The sequence below is a fragment of the Balaenoptera musculus genome, chromosome 12, assembly GCF_009873245.2.
Source record: "Balaenoptera musculus isolate JJ_BM4_2016_0621 chromosome 12, mBalMus1.pri.v3, whole genome shotgun sequence".
In the NCBI taxonomy this organism is placed as follows: domain Eukaryota; kingdom Metazoa; phylum Chordata; class Mammalia; order Artiodactyla; family Balaenopteridae; genus Balaenoptera; species Balaenoptera musculus.
The window spans coordinates 18,676,213-18,691,271 of record NC_045796.1 but is presented as its reverse complement, the minus strand read 5'-3'; the positions used below and the strand labels follow the sequence as shown (position 1 = coordinate 18,691,271).

At 35.0% G+C, this 15,059-nt stretch overlaps 1 protein-coding gene across 4 annotated transcripts in view; it reads left to right on the top strand.

Annotated features, from left to right (window-relative positions):
* Positions 1 to 15,059, top strand: part of STXBP5 (syntaxin binding protein 5) — a 167,646-nt gene that overhangs the window by 81,449 nt on the left and 71,138 nt on the right. For all 4 annotated transcript variants that reach the window (XM_036871184.1, XM_036871186.1, XM_036871185.1 and 1 more), the window contains exons 10-11: positions 12,902 to 13,056; positions 14,574 to 14,646. In XM_036871184.1, coding sequence (XP_036727079.1) covers positions 12,902 to 13,056; positions 14,574 to 14,646 — 228 coding nt within the window. The remainder of the gene's footprint in view (positions 1 to 12,901; positions 13,057 to 14,573; positions 14,647 to 15,059) is intronic.

Sequence of the window (15,059 nt, the reverse complement as noted above, 5' to 3'; positions counted from 1 at the left end):
TTTGGAGAAGCACAGCTAAGAGATTAATTTACTCCCTTTCTTCATAACACATGCTATGACAAGCCTTTTGTGTACAGGACCAGAATGGGTCTCTTGCAAGTTATTCAGCTCTGCTACTACAGCCCCAAAGCAGCTGTAGACAACTCTTAATTGAATGAATGCAGCTGTGTTACAATAAAACTTTATTTACGGACTTGGAAATTTGAATTTCATATAATTTTCAGGTATCATTATTCTTTTGGGTGATTTTTTCAACTATTTAAAAACGTAAAATCCATTCTTAGTTTGCAGGCCATACAAAAACAGGCAGTGGGCCATAGTTTGATGACCCTTGATAGTCACACACATACATACGCATGATGTAGTTAAGTTAATCTTTAAGGAAAAGTTGTTGGGCTTTTGTGTTTGTTTATCCACTTACTCTACCCCACTCCCACCCCTGGTGCCAGAATTTGTTTTCAAGTAGTTGAGTAGATATGGTGATTTCTTTAATTTTATATGTGGGCTAAAAGCTGTAGGTAGATTACCTGTGTAATATAAAAAACCAGATTACAGTAAAAACTCAGGGTACATTCATGATATTCATGAAAATATCTAAAGATCTATTTCAATAATCCTCACAAACTTGCTACCATTGAGTTTCCCCCACTGCTACCGGTGTCGTGTTTCTGATGAGAGAATCCTAACTCTCAGAAGCCCCAAAACTCCCCTGTGCACAAAGTTATTTCTCCAGAACACGGGCTCACTTTCTATGATTTTTATCCTTCTTGACTGTAGATTGTTCTTAAATAACTGTATCTGTTAACACTTGTGCTGGGCCTGCTATGTGTGTGCTGCCAAAGTGCTTTATGCGTATTTATTTAATCTTAGCAACAACCCCATGAGGCAGGTATTATCTCATAGATGAGGAAACTGAAGAAGAAAGGTTGAGTAACTTGCCCAAACTCATACAGCTCATAAGCAGAAGAGCCCAGATTTAATTAAGTCTGTACTCTTACCTGTACTCTACTACTGCCCGCTCTCTGTTCACATTAACCACCAATCCCCAAGATTACACTCATACCTGCAGATCTCCCAGCAACAATTGCTCTGCTAAGCTGCTTGCTGAAACTGCAGATGAAGAAACTCACCTTCAATTCATTTACAGATATGTTGATCATTGACGACAATGTTTTGGGATCACAGGTTTGGTAATAGTCTTTACATCAATAAGTATGTTTGTATTTTCTCATTCATGGAGCCTCTGCTTTTCTCTGAACTCTTGCCACCAAAGTATTGTTCAGCAGATGTTCCGTCTGCTTATCCATCTCTCTCATCCATCTCAATTCTTGCTAAGCCATAGCAGCAAGAAGAGAAACCACATTCAGAATCACAAGTGGTTTCCTTTTGTCTTAGCAGTTCTTATATTCTTAGTTGAGACAAAAGTAGCATCTTATATCTTGAACTCAAGACCCTTACTTAGATGGCTTGGCTTTCAAGCACCAAGAAGAAAAGAATTAGTAGCTAAAGTGAACATCCATTACTTGCCAGGTATTCTGCTATGCAATTGGAATGCATTATCTTTCATAATTCTCATAACAGCACTGTGACTTGGGTACTTTTATTGTCTCCTTTTAGGATTATAGATAATGAGTCATGGAGAGCTTAAGTAACTCGCCTCATGAAGTAACAGAGCTGGAATTTGAGCCCAGGTTGACTCCAGAGCTGGAGCTCTTAATCAGTGTACTAGGCAGTATCACAAACAGCCTGGGTTAGGATGGGATTATCCTAATGATTCACAAGTCACTCAGTTCACCAAGAACTGTATTCTCTTTTATATTTGCTAGTTTATCAGGTCATCTTTTTAAATTTAATATTAAATCATACTCAGTACAAGTAATCACACTAATGTGAGATGAGAGATCTGTCTGTGTCTCTAACAGGCTGGATAACTTAATGCAAGTAACCCTAGCTACTCAGGACTAGAGAGTTTCACAGATTGCTTCCAGGATGCATATTTAATTCTAATTTGATGATTCCTACGTTTGATTTTATGGTATCCCTTTGTGGTCATGGCACTTGGTCTTATACTCACTGTTTAGGAAAAATCCACGAGCAGATTTACATTTAATTGTACCTAATGAGAAAAGACCTCTTTGAGTCTCTTAAAATTTCACATGCATCATCAGATAACCTTCCCTGTTTTCATGTTACTTTTACCATGTTGGTCAGCAAGTTTCAACCTCAAATTGGCTAATTCTCATTGTATCACTATCTTCAGAGACATTCTTATGACCCACCCCAGATTTATCTGTATTATATTCATTGTCTCAAAAGTTGAACATTTTCTCCCAGTCTTACTCTTCAAACCTTGTACCTAACTGGGATAAATTATTGTTCACTTTGTTGATTTTAAGATAACATTTGACGTGCAGTGCCTTAACGAACACTATTATGGTATAATCCTGTGTAGCTAGAAAAGTGAGACTACTAGATTGATAACTCTGTCTTCTGACATCAGAATACTTCATTTAGTAGCTACATAAGTATATGCTCAAGATTGGGTTTTTTGTCCGTGGCTTCTATCAATTTAAAGTACTAAGATTCCTCTATTTTTAAGCTTCTCTCTATATTAGTTTTTTTTTTGAATTTTATTTTATTTATTTTTTTATACAGCAGGTTCTTATTAGTTATCCATTTTATACATATTAGTGTATATATATAGACAATTCATTACTGCTGAAATATAATTGATATCTCATATTTAATTAAGTCTACTGATGTACAAATCCATTTTTATATCATTAGCAAGTTTTACTTGTTAATTTTGTTTGAAAGTAAACGTGTATCAAGCCCTTGAAATATATTTAACCAGTAGTGGTTACTAGAATGGAGGTGATGTTTCCTGAGTATAAGACAAAGAAGCACATACAGAATGGTTCTCTGACAGCTCAGAACCCTTTAGCACCAAGGCTCCCAGCACTGGTATTTTATCCTGGAAGACACTAAAATAAAGATGTAGAAAGGAAGGCTAGTAGACTCTGAACAGGGGGAGAAAAAAGGAAACCTAGGATATCAGGTTCTTGAAGTGTTTGTAGGAGAGCGTAAGGAAGCATTGTTTACTTCTGTAGAAAGATGGATTAGAATGATAACAGAAGAAAAATTAGGAGATATATATTGTAGGAAGGATTAATTTGTAAGGGTACTTTATTAGCATCATTTCAAACATGAGCCAGGATATAGGGACATTAAATTTAAGAAAGAAAAAGAAATGGGTGGATTCACAATAGAAAATACTCACTTAGAACATGTATTTAGTGAATTCACCAGTATATATGAGTAGCAGTTATATGTCATCAAGAGTAAGATGCAGATTTTAATTTTTACTTTAAATTAGGGAAGACCTCCATATGAGTATTGGCAGAAAAGAAAGAGCCTTTGAAATAGGAGACACTGAAAATGAAATAATTTTTTTATTTTTTTTTACGTTATTATTTTTTTAACATCTTTATTGGAGTATAATTGCTTTACAATGGTGTGTTAGTTTCTGCTTTATAACAAAGTGAATCAGTTATACATATACATATATCCCCATATCTCTTCCCTCTTGCATCTCCCTCCCACCCTCCCTATCCCACCCCTCTAGGTGGACACAGAGCACCGAGCTGATCTCCCTGTGCGATGCAGCTGCTTCCCACTAGCTATCTGTTTTACGTTTGGTAGTGTATATATGTCCATGCCACTCTGTCACTTCCTCCTAGCTTACCCTTCCCCTTCCCCGTGTCCTCAAGTCCATTCTCTATGTCTGCGTCTTTATTCCTGCCCTGCCCCTAGGTTCTTCAGAACCATTTTTCTTTTTTTTTTAGATTCCATATATATGTGTTGCCATACTGTATTTGTTTTTCTCTTTCTGACTTACTTCACTCTGTGTGACAGACTCTCGGTCCATCCACCTCACCACAAATAACTCAATTTCGTTTCTTTTTATGGCCAAGTAATATTCCATTGTGTATATGTGCCGCATCTTCTTTATCCATTCATCTGTCGATGTGCACTTAGGTTGCTTCCATGTCCTGGCTATTGTAAATAGAGCTGCAGTGAACATTGTGGTACATGACTGAAAATGAAATAATTTTAGAAGAAAGTTTTAGAGTGGATTTCTCATGTTGAACCCAAAGTGTACAGATAGAGAAGATAACTTTCTTAAATATTGAAAGCATTGTCATATGATTATATGATCCATTCTTCTGGAAAAATTTTTTGGCCACAGAACCAATAATCTTAGGATTAAGATTAGGTTTTAGGTCCTGAAATGGAACATTGAAGTAGATGACAAGAATAAAACGTGTGGTAGAGGGGAGTGTGCTGGCTAAAGGATGCAGTGAAGCCGGGGAAATTAAATGATGGAAAACAAGAATTCTTGGCCGCTGCTGCAGTGACCAGAACATATTAAGTGCTCAGTAAAATGCTTGTCAAATGGATGAATCATAATAATATCCTGACTTGATTTGTATAGTTTTTCTTGAGTGGCCTAGGAAGCAGAAAAATTTTCAGCGTAAGCTACATTTTAACAGTACTTTAATACAAAGTGTAATGACCAATACGGAAATGACATTAAAAATTGGCAAACTATTTTCATGGTATTTCACATGAAAAATGCACTTTTTAAAAAGTTTGATTAGTTGCAAATACTGTTGTAATTCCACTATTCTAAAATAATTTTTTTCATTTGTTCATTTCCCCTAAGTCTTTTTTCAAATACATATCCATTTTCACTTAATTATATTCTTAGAGCATATTCAGTTTGGTATTTTTTTTCCTACTTAGTAGGTCTAAAGTATTATAGTTTTTATCAATTTTTTAAATTAGTTTCAAGGGTTGTGTAGTTTACTCAGTCATACCTCCCTTTTTCTGAACACTTAGTTTTTTAATATTATAATCAGGTTTATAATATAATTAATACAGTAGTGAGCATATTTCTCCTGATATTACAGAGGATTCAACAGAAGATTTTTACTATTTTACAATTACAGTAAGTTTCCAGTGGTGAAATTTTGAAGATAAAATATTTTTATAAATCTTGACAAATTGCCACATTGCTTTTTGAAAGTATACTTTAAAGAACTGAGTATAAAATATAGTAGTTTCATCCGTCTCATCAATGTGGGATGACTTTTTTTGTTTTATTAATTCACTACCTTAAAAATCAGCATTTATGCTTTAGATTTATCTTAAATTCTCTCACCATAATTTGAACTCCTAAATGACTGCTGTTAATGGAAAGGCAGCCTGCTGTCATAATTGGGGTTGAAGTTAAATTTGTTTTTATCTGCAGGCAAAGCAGCAATGATTCATAGAAACTTTCTAATTTAATTTTTTGTAAGCAATTGTCCAGCTAAGCTTTTATGTTTTGACGGGGACCAGAAATTATTCATATGCTTTTCTATAGTTTTGAATATGTATTATTTATTAAAATGTACAGCTTTATTTCAAACCTAATTGTTTTCAAAATTGTTCTTATTTGTTATGGCTATTCAGATATCCCCTTCTTATACTGCCTCTAATTGATTCATTCTACTTTACCTACTACTGAAGCTCATTCTGAGCTTTCCTTCAGTTTCTTCTTTTAGAGCCATGCCTCCTCCATCTCTAACTTGGTTCTCTGGTGCATCCTTAAAGCTTTATGGATTGTTCGAGCTAATGTAAGGGTATATTTTCCATCATTATACATCCTAATCTACATTTTGTCCCATCCCTAAAATGCTTACACTTGAGATCTGTACATAGACTAAATATCTTAGTGATAGTTCACTGATTATTCTAGTACTTTTACTTAGATGTTTATAATATATATTGATATCAGCTTATATAATTTAGATTATATTTTTCTAGAGGACGAGAATCAAATCCATGTAAGGCTTTTTCTGCAATAAATGACATTTAAATGTTCTTTTATAAACAAGCTTTGAAATCATACTTGTAACTCTGTGAACCCTCATATATGGTCCATTTAATCAAAAATTAATTCCATATGGCAAAGATTACATTAAAAAGTTTAGATTTCTTTTTGAGAAAAAAGAAAGCCTAATTGTTACATAGTTAAATTCTCCTATGTGTATTGATTCTAGAAAGAACCAGAGTAATACACTAATATGAATTGCTGCTATATCCTTATAAATCTTATGCATCCTAACCAATCTGTATATAAAAACTGTAACAGATTGAAATACCAAAGCATAAGTTTTGTAGAATTTGTAAGGTTAGGATAAGTCTACTAAACTCTGTATCTTTATCTCATTAATTTACCATGTTGATGCTTACTGTTTGTTTTGCCTTCTAGTTTAACTTCACACTACACTTGATGCTCTGTCCTGCAAAGCACAGGTAGAGAAAAGTTATGTTGCCATAGACATGGCAACTTCATCATACTAGCTTTTGTTATGATCATCAGCCTTTTGGGCTACAAGAGAGTACTGTAATTCTTCTAAAGTTATTAAGGTTCATGAAATATTCAGTTCATAGGAGCACTTAAGCAAATTTCTGCATCCGAGGTAGGGAAGGTGTTCTGAGATCTTTTTTCCCTTTCATAATTAATCATTATGGTCCATTTAATCACAAATTAATTGCATATGTCAAAGACTACCTTAAAAAGTTTAGATTCATGAATTCTTCTTCTGCCCTTATCTCCAAATCTGTGGCTTGTAAGCCAGTCATTTAAGTGAGGATTTCACATGTTAGAGGACTGATGCTAAATAACTCTTAAAAATTCTTAAATAATTAAGGGAGACATTAAAATTTGTCTAGTATAAAGAGAAATCATAGGACTTTGATAAATATCACTATACTGATGGTCAAAAGTTGATAATTTAGAAAAGAACGCTACTTTATTTCTTTGCGTTGTACAAATAGAACCCCCTTTAACAAACTCAAGCCCACTATTAATACCTTTATTAATTATAATACCCTTTTATATAATTATATAATCTCAATAATTACAATAACCAATTAATTGTTATAACCTTTATTAAAATGAAAACCTGTCATAGCATATTTTCTTTTGTGTGGGCTTAATTTTTAGGTGTATACAAACAGTCCACAAACTAATCTAAGGATCCTTTACACTTTTAATTATGGAAAATCCCAAAGAAATTTATTTATATGGGTTTTATCTATTGATATTTACCATATTAGAAATAAAGGTTAGAATTTTTAAAATATGTATTACTTTACTTGAAAATAATAAAAACCCTTTGCATGTTAACATAAAAATATATTTTAAAATAACTTTAAAATTCTAAAAAAAATGAGTGGAATTGTTTTATTTTGGAAAATACTGATTCAGTGAATCATTCATATCTTCTAGTGTTGATACATTTTATTATGTAATATATTTTTTAATTGTTAATATTACCACTGATCTCATCAGGAAAGTCTTTAAGTATTGGGAAGCTGTGAAGCTCAGCATGACAGATAAAAGTTTTCCAAACTCTTGATATTTTTACCTGAAAGGCTAGATTTTATCATTGTAACCAAATAATCTCAATTGTTTTTCTTAAAATAACAGACTCATTTGATTCATTTTTGAGAAAACGACTATCAGTTACCCAAACCTAACTAATGACAGTTTGTCAGTCATCCTTTAAGCAAAAATAATAGCAATTCAGTTCATAACTCAAACAGTAGTACAAGCGCTTTTCTAGAAATAACTGTCCAATTCAGTATACAGAAGCAGTGCTTTATGTATACCTCCCATTTTCTCAGCACAGTATTAAAAAGACATTTCTTTACATGCTACTAATAGAACCCCTTTTAATAAACTTAAGCCCAAAGGTCAATATGAAAAATTTTAAATTAGTCATTTTACTGCTTCATCAAGGACATTTTAAAGTGAGAGGAAAACACCTCTTTAACGTGTGGCAATAAAAAATACAAATAACTAGTGCTGTTTGGTGCCACTGCTTTGATTCATGCTGAGGTGCCAGGAGTTTTATTCACCTACTGTTACTTTTGTGCCATCAGTGCAAATATCAACATAGTAAAAAGGTGAGTGATGTCTTTATATCACAATGAAAATGGTTTTGTTTTACCCTTAGTGATTTTTTGGAAAAGGTCCTGGGAACCCCCAGCAGTCACAGACCACACTCTGAGCATCACTGTTGTGTGATATGTGGGTGTTTAGAGGAGTTATCTGAAAGGAAATATTTTGAGGTTCCGTATTTTTGATACCTTAAAGGATATGTATGAAGTCCGATTACTCATAACAATCTAACATAACAAAAATAATAAAACATTTAACATAAAATTATATTAGAATCTTATATTTTATGCAAATACTGTAATATACAAATCCACTTTACCAAAGCTGTATTATCATTGTTAAATTGGGCAGTAAATGAACAGGAACTTGTTTAAATATGTTATGTTTCTTTATTCTTACCCCAAACTCATATCTTTTTTTTTTTTTTTTAATTAATTTATTTATTTATTTTTGGCTGTGCTGGGTCTTCGTTTCTGTGCGAGGGCTTTCTCTAGTTGCGGCAAGCGGGGGCCGCTCTTCATCGCGGTGCGCGGGCCTCTCACTATCGCGGCCTCTCTTGTTGCGGAGCACAGGCTCCAGACGCGCAGGCTCAGTAGTTGTGGCTCATGGGCCCATCCGCTCTGTGGCATGTGGGATCCTCCCAGACCAGGGCTCGAACCTGCGTCCTCTGCATTAGCAGGCAGACTCTCAACCACTGTGCCACCAGGGAAGCCCCCCAAACTCATATCTTTTTATCTGAATTAGCAAAAGGGTCTTAGGGTTAGTCACTAGTGAAACATGGTCTGGAGGTGGCTCCCCTAGTTCCAGAGGGTCCTCTTAAAATTGGCAAAGGTACAGATCTGAACTAGAAAGATACTGGAGTATCACCATCATCATACTAGTAAAATACTTCATTATCATAGTGATTTATTCTTATGGTACCCAGGTGTTTCTCTGTTCACTCAAATAGTACTGTGATGAAAAGTTCTCATAACTAAGCAGTAAACTTGTTCTTGGAATCAGTCTGTCTACCCAGCCACGCCCAGCCAAAGAGTTCCATGCTTTCTGATTGAAGTCTATAGCGTGTGAGGGGTGTGGGGCCTTGTAGTGAGATCCTTAATGACACTAAGTCAAGGCTAAGTCAAGTAGTACCAATCACTAGGAGGCTCAACTTTCTGTGCTCCACTACTCAAAGTGTGATGCATGAATGGTTCCATTCTGCTAACTGGTCTGAGTGCCGAGGTAAAATACCATACTGTGTCCTGAAGGAGCTCACAATACAAACGGAAAGTAGATAAACAATGACAATTCGGTGTGGAAATGTTGAGAAGAGGGTGCTTAGGAACACAGGAAGGGTACCCAACTCAGGGGGAGAGGATGAGTCAGGAAAGGTTTTTTGTAGAAGATAATGATTGGACTGAGTTTTAAAGGAGGAACCAAAAAAATGAGGGGGAAGTACATCTCAGGCAATGAACAACTAAATGCGATTGTAATAATATAAGCTGCAGGTTATTAGGGTCAGAACTACAGAAATTGTGAAGATGAAATAGAGGAGACAGGTTCTTGAGATCCTAACGGTGTAACAGGATATGTTTGCACGATTTGGGGGTCATGGCATCTATTACCACGTATTGCTTTACTCCCTGTGTTGCAACCGTGCTGACCTTTTAGTTCCTCAGATATTCCAAGCTCATTCTTGACTTGAGGGCTTTGCAGTGGTTATTCCTGCAGCCTGGAATGTATATCCTTCTCCCCCAACCCCAAGATCTTTGAATGGCTGGCTCCTCTTCATTCTGGTTCCGGTTCATCTGTCGTTACTGTAGGGGCCTTTCCTGACTGCTCTATTTTACAGTAACCCCTCTAGCCCCTCCCTTATGTTCAGCACATCACTCAACCTTGCTTTATTTTCTTCACAATACTTGTCACAATGTGTTTACTGTCTGTCTAGACTAGGCATGAGAGCACCATTTTATTCTCAGGCGTACAGGTGCTCAAAAACTATTTGAGTGAATAAATGGGTAGTATTATGGAACTGAGTTGAGCAAGTTCGTTATACAAATGGCTTTTTGGGTAGAAAAAATACAGAACGTTTCACCTGGAAACACAGCTTCAGCCAAAGCTGTTATCAGGGCCAGCCTTGGGAGGTTGATCAGAATCAGGAAGCAGACACGCGTTCCTAAGGTGTCTATAGCCCCTTGCAAATCACCATCAAGGTTATAAAACGTTCAGACTAACACCTTCCTCACCTAGGTGCCTGCACAAGTTACAGTCTTGGATAACACCCAGCATCATCGTTCAAGAAATTCTTCTTAAATTCCTCTTAAAGTAATGGAATAAAACTTAATTCACACATTACCTAGAAATAATCTAGATCCCTAGAACTTTTAGTATAATTCCAAATGCCAACGAAACCTTTGAATTTTTACAATTTTCACCATCTAGGATTAAAATATTTAATTTTATCATTGTATTTAAGACTGGTTTTTTCCTTGTAAACTATTTCATTAATATTTACGCCTCAAGATTTGGGGCATTACAATGAAAAAAATATATAGCCTGTGGGATTCCTACGTCAGGTGATTCCTGCCTGGCAAACTGCACATAAAATAAGATTTTTTAAAAACAGCACATAAAATAAGAAAAAAATATATATATATATGCATTTATTGCTGAATTATGGAAACCTTTATTATTATGAAAAAGAATATTACCTTGGTATTCTTTTTAAACTATCCATTTATTTTTATCCATGTTTTTTTCACTGTATTTTTTTTTTCTCCTAAATTTAGAAAAGAAGTACAGGCCATTTACAAGGCCGCTGAACAAACACATAGTTGCCTTTTGAGGACAAACCTACCTAAATGCCATGGTGTTATTCAATACGTTAACAGTTTGTCCAATAAGCTGATCACCTACCTGGCAATACCTACTTGGTATCTCCATGGAAATTTTATTCTGTAATGTAACTCAGCATCTTCCTGTTCATGGTTCTTACATTCATAATACTTGTCTTTTTTTTTTTAAGTTGGCTATATGTAAAAACAAACTTGTCAGACTATTCTTGAAATACTGCATATAAAATACCTGGCCCAGGCCTCTCACTCTATAGGAGTATAAGTTGTTAGACTCTTCACCCTTCTTCTTAGTATTTTATATTCAGTTGTATGTTGTATTTCAAAATACAGATGAGAAGAGATATATTCTGTTTATTCACTATATGTGATGAAAAGTAGAAGAAAATTAAATATACTTTCCTGACCACAGTCAATAATCACAGTAAGCCAAGAGATTAGAGCAATGAATGTATGGGTATATAGTTCTATTCAGGGCAAAGTTTTAATCTCTGGTTACTGTCACTTAGCTGAAAAACTAAGATTACCCAAAACAGTTTAGCGCTGAAAAATCTAAACGTTAGTAAGCTAGACAATGGTTAACATAACATACATTTCTGTTAATTCATTCATTCACCAATGAGGCACTGTTTTGGATACAGCAGTGAACAAAGTGGACAAAAACCCTTGCCCTCATGGAGGTTACATTTTCATGAGGAAAACAATAAGCAAAGTAAATTAGCTCAATGGGTGATAATGATTATTTGATGATAATGACAATAATACTAGGTAATTCTTACTAATGGTAGTCTGTGTGCCAGGCACTGGCCCCAGTGTTTTGCAAATATTAATTAATTCAATAATTGTCTGAAAATAGATATTTATCACTCTGTCTCCATGTTATAGATGCAGAAGCTAGGCATAGAGAGATTAAGCACCTTATCCAAGGTCATACAGAAAGTAAAGCCAGAGCTGAGATTTAAACAGACAGTTTAGTTCCAGAAGTAGCACTTTTAACCATTACATATTATTACATACTGCTTGTACTAAGTGTGAGAGGAGGGAGATAGCTACACTGGACTTAGAGTAAGCATTATGAAACTACCTAAAAAATTGTAAATGAAGAGATTTAAGAAAATCATACATGGAACACTTTAAATCATCTGTATAATGCACCATAAACAACTTCCCCACCAACAAATGGGAAGGTACATGTGGCAGATCAAGAGCTAATTTCCTTAGAATGCAAAGAACTCTTACAAACCAATTAGAAAAGAGTTACTAATCCAATAAAACATGGACAAAACACATGAACAGGCAGGTCAAAGATAAAGAAATACACACAGACCAAAACATAGGAAAGGATATTTAGGTTTCTTTCTTTTTTGCATATTTAAATATATTTAAAAGTAGATCTAGATAAATCATTAAATTTAATAATGACTAATAGGGAGACAAGAGTTATAGGGCTAATTAGAAGTGGCAAAAAGGCAGCTGATAGATGTGCATGGAAGTTGTAGTTTGAGAGCATACCAGCCAAGGTTCTAGGAGAGAATTAAGCCCTACAGAAAATGATTTGAGCGACCATTTTCTCAGTTTTCTCAAGGGTGATTTGTAGCTAGTACATTGTTGATGCATCAGTGAGAAGTTAATTCATTACATACAATGGATGCCTTAGGGTATTAGCATTCTCTCTTAGAATTTCTGTTGAGAAGGTCTCGTTATTAGGATTGGAAATAATGACAGTACATTTAAGAGACTTATCAGGAGAAACCCAGAGAGAATATTTTGAAAATTGTATGAAGAGGATAAAGGGAAAAAACTTAAGGACCAAAGGGGAGGTATGAGAGTCAAATGTGGTCAGTGTTCATTCTTACTGTAGGTTAATTTTCAGGAACTCACCTGGGTCTTACCTAATGCAATTTAAAAAGCTACATGTGAGTATTCAATTAAATGATGCGTAAAAATGTTAAAATTTAAGATTTTATTATTTCACTAAAAAAAATTTATTATACAGCAAGAAAATAGACTCCACTATGCTATTTGTAATCCTAACTATGTATTTTATTTCTAGGGAACCTTTTATTATTTTATCAGGAGGTTTGTCATACGATACTGTAGGAAGAAGACCTTGCTTAACAGTTATGCATGGGAAAAGTACTGCAGTGCTAGAAATGGACTATTCAATTGTTGATTTCCTGACGCTGTGTGAAACCCCATACCCAAATGGTAAGCTTTGTGTCTTTAAAGTTCATTCTCTGTAGATATGTTATTCAGAACAAAGACCTATATGTTATCTAAGTAGTTTCCTTATCCTATTGTGCTAATTCTTCCATGGGAGAGATGCTGCCTTCATAACTTTGTAAATTTTATTTGAGAAGTAAATTTTGTTTTTAAACTGTATCTGTTTAATATTACATTTTAGTAGTAAGTGCCTTTGAAGAATAAACAAAACTGTCCACATTAAGAAACATTTTAAAATCCTCTAAATTACTAGTGTATTAGTTACGGTTCTCCAAAAAAACAGAACCAATAGGAGATTTTAGAGAGAAAAAGAGAGCAAGAATATGAATTTATTTTAAAGGAATTGTGAAAACTTACTGCAGACTGAAAATTCAGGAAAGAGTTTGATTTGCAGTCTTGAGTCTGAATTCTGAAGGCTGGAAACTCAAGCAGGTTTCTGAGTTGCCATCTTGAGGCAAATTGCATTTTTCAGAACACCTCCTGTCTTTGCTCTTCAGGCCTTCAACTGATTGGATGAGACCCACCCACATTATCTAGGATAATCTGCTTTACTCAGAATCTACTAATTTAAATGTTAGTCACATCTAAAAAATACCTTCACAGCAACATCTAGACTGGTGTTTGACCAGACAGCTGGGCACCATAGTAAAGACAAGTTAACATGTGAAATTAACCATTACAACTGGCATGTTATTATTTCAAGAGGAATTTAGCTGGGTCTTTTTTTACTTTATTTGAAGCTAATTGAGATATAAATATGTAATGCATTTTATGGTTAACATGCACATAGAAAATACCCAAGAAAGAGATTATAATATTATGGTAGTACTCTAGTGGGTTCCTGTGAGATCCAGTATGAGTTGTTCTTATGGGTATTCAGATTTAAATTTGGGGTTTGTTGTTCATGTCCTGCCTTGGACTTTGCAATACCATGGAAAGTACTGTGAGCTTCTTTTCTAATTCATCTTTACCGAATAAATAATTTTTTTATGGGGTATTATATAGATTTGTCTCATTTAAAACATACTGGCCTTGGGCTTCCCTGGTGGCGCAGTGGTTGAGAATCTGCCTGCCAATGCAGGGGACACGGGTTCGTGCCCCGGTCCGGGAAGATCCCACATGCCACGGAGCGACTAGGCCCGTGAGCCACAACTGCTGAGCCTGCGCGTCCGAAGCCTGTGCTCCGCAACAAGAGAGGCCGCGATAGTGAGAGGCCCGCGCACCGCGATGAAGAGTGGCCCCCGCTTGCCGCAACTGGAGAAAGCCCTCGCACAGAAACGAAGACCCAACACAACCATAAATAAATAAATAAATAAAATTAAAAAAAATAAATAAATAAAACATACTGGCCTTGCATTGTATGAAGTATAATATCAGAATGTTAAATGCTTGAGAGAATGGAACAAAATAAAATAAAAACTAAGCAAGAAATGTTTGTTATCTCATTTGCTGTCCTCTCGCATATATAAAACTATTGTTCATGCATTGTTTTCCTATTCCAGATTTTCAAGAACCATATGCTGTGGTTGTTCTACTAGAAAAGGATTTAGTACTTATAGACCTTGCACAAAATGGGTAAGAAATAAAATTTGGTGAGCAATTACTTTAGTGTGTGGTGAAAAAAAGAGTCTCTTTAGCATAGGATTGGCTGTTTCATTTCTTTGAAAATGCTACATTTATATCCATAACCTGGACCTCTGTTTAGAACAACAGATAAACGTTTCTCACTACCTGCCAAATTTCTCTGTTACGTTACTCATAGAAATTTCTTGTTTAAGTCAAAATTTGTTGAATTTCTGAAATTTCATATGATTCAACTCAATACTTGGATACTCTGGGGGCACACAAAATCAGATATGTCCAAAATTCATCCCCATCACAGCTTTCCTCCAGATAAACTCTTGTAGTCTCTCCACCCGTATTCAGTTTCTGTTGCCGTGTGTCATAAACATTGTCAGGTAATTTTACATGCAACCCCAATCATGTTA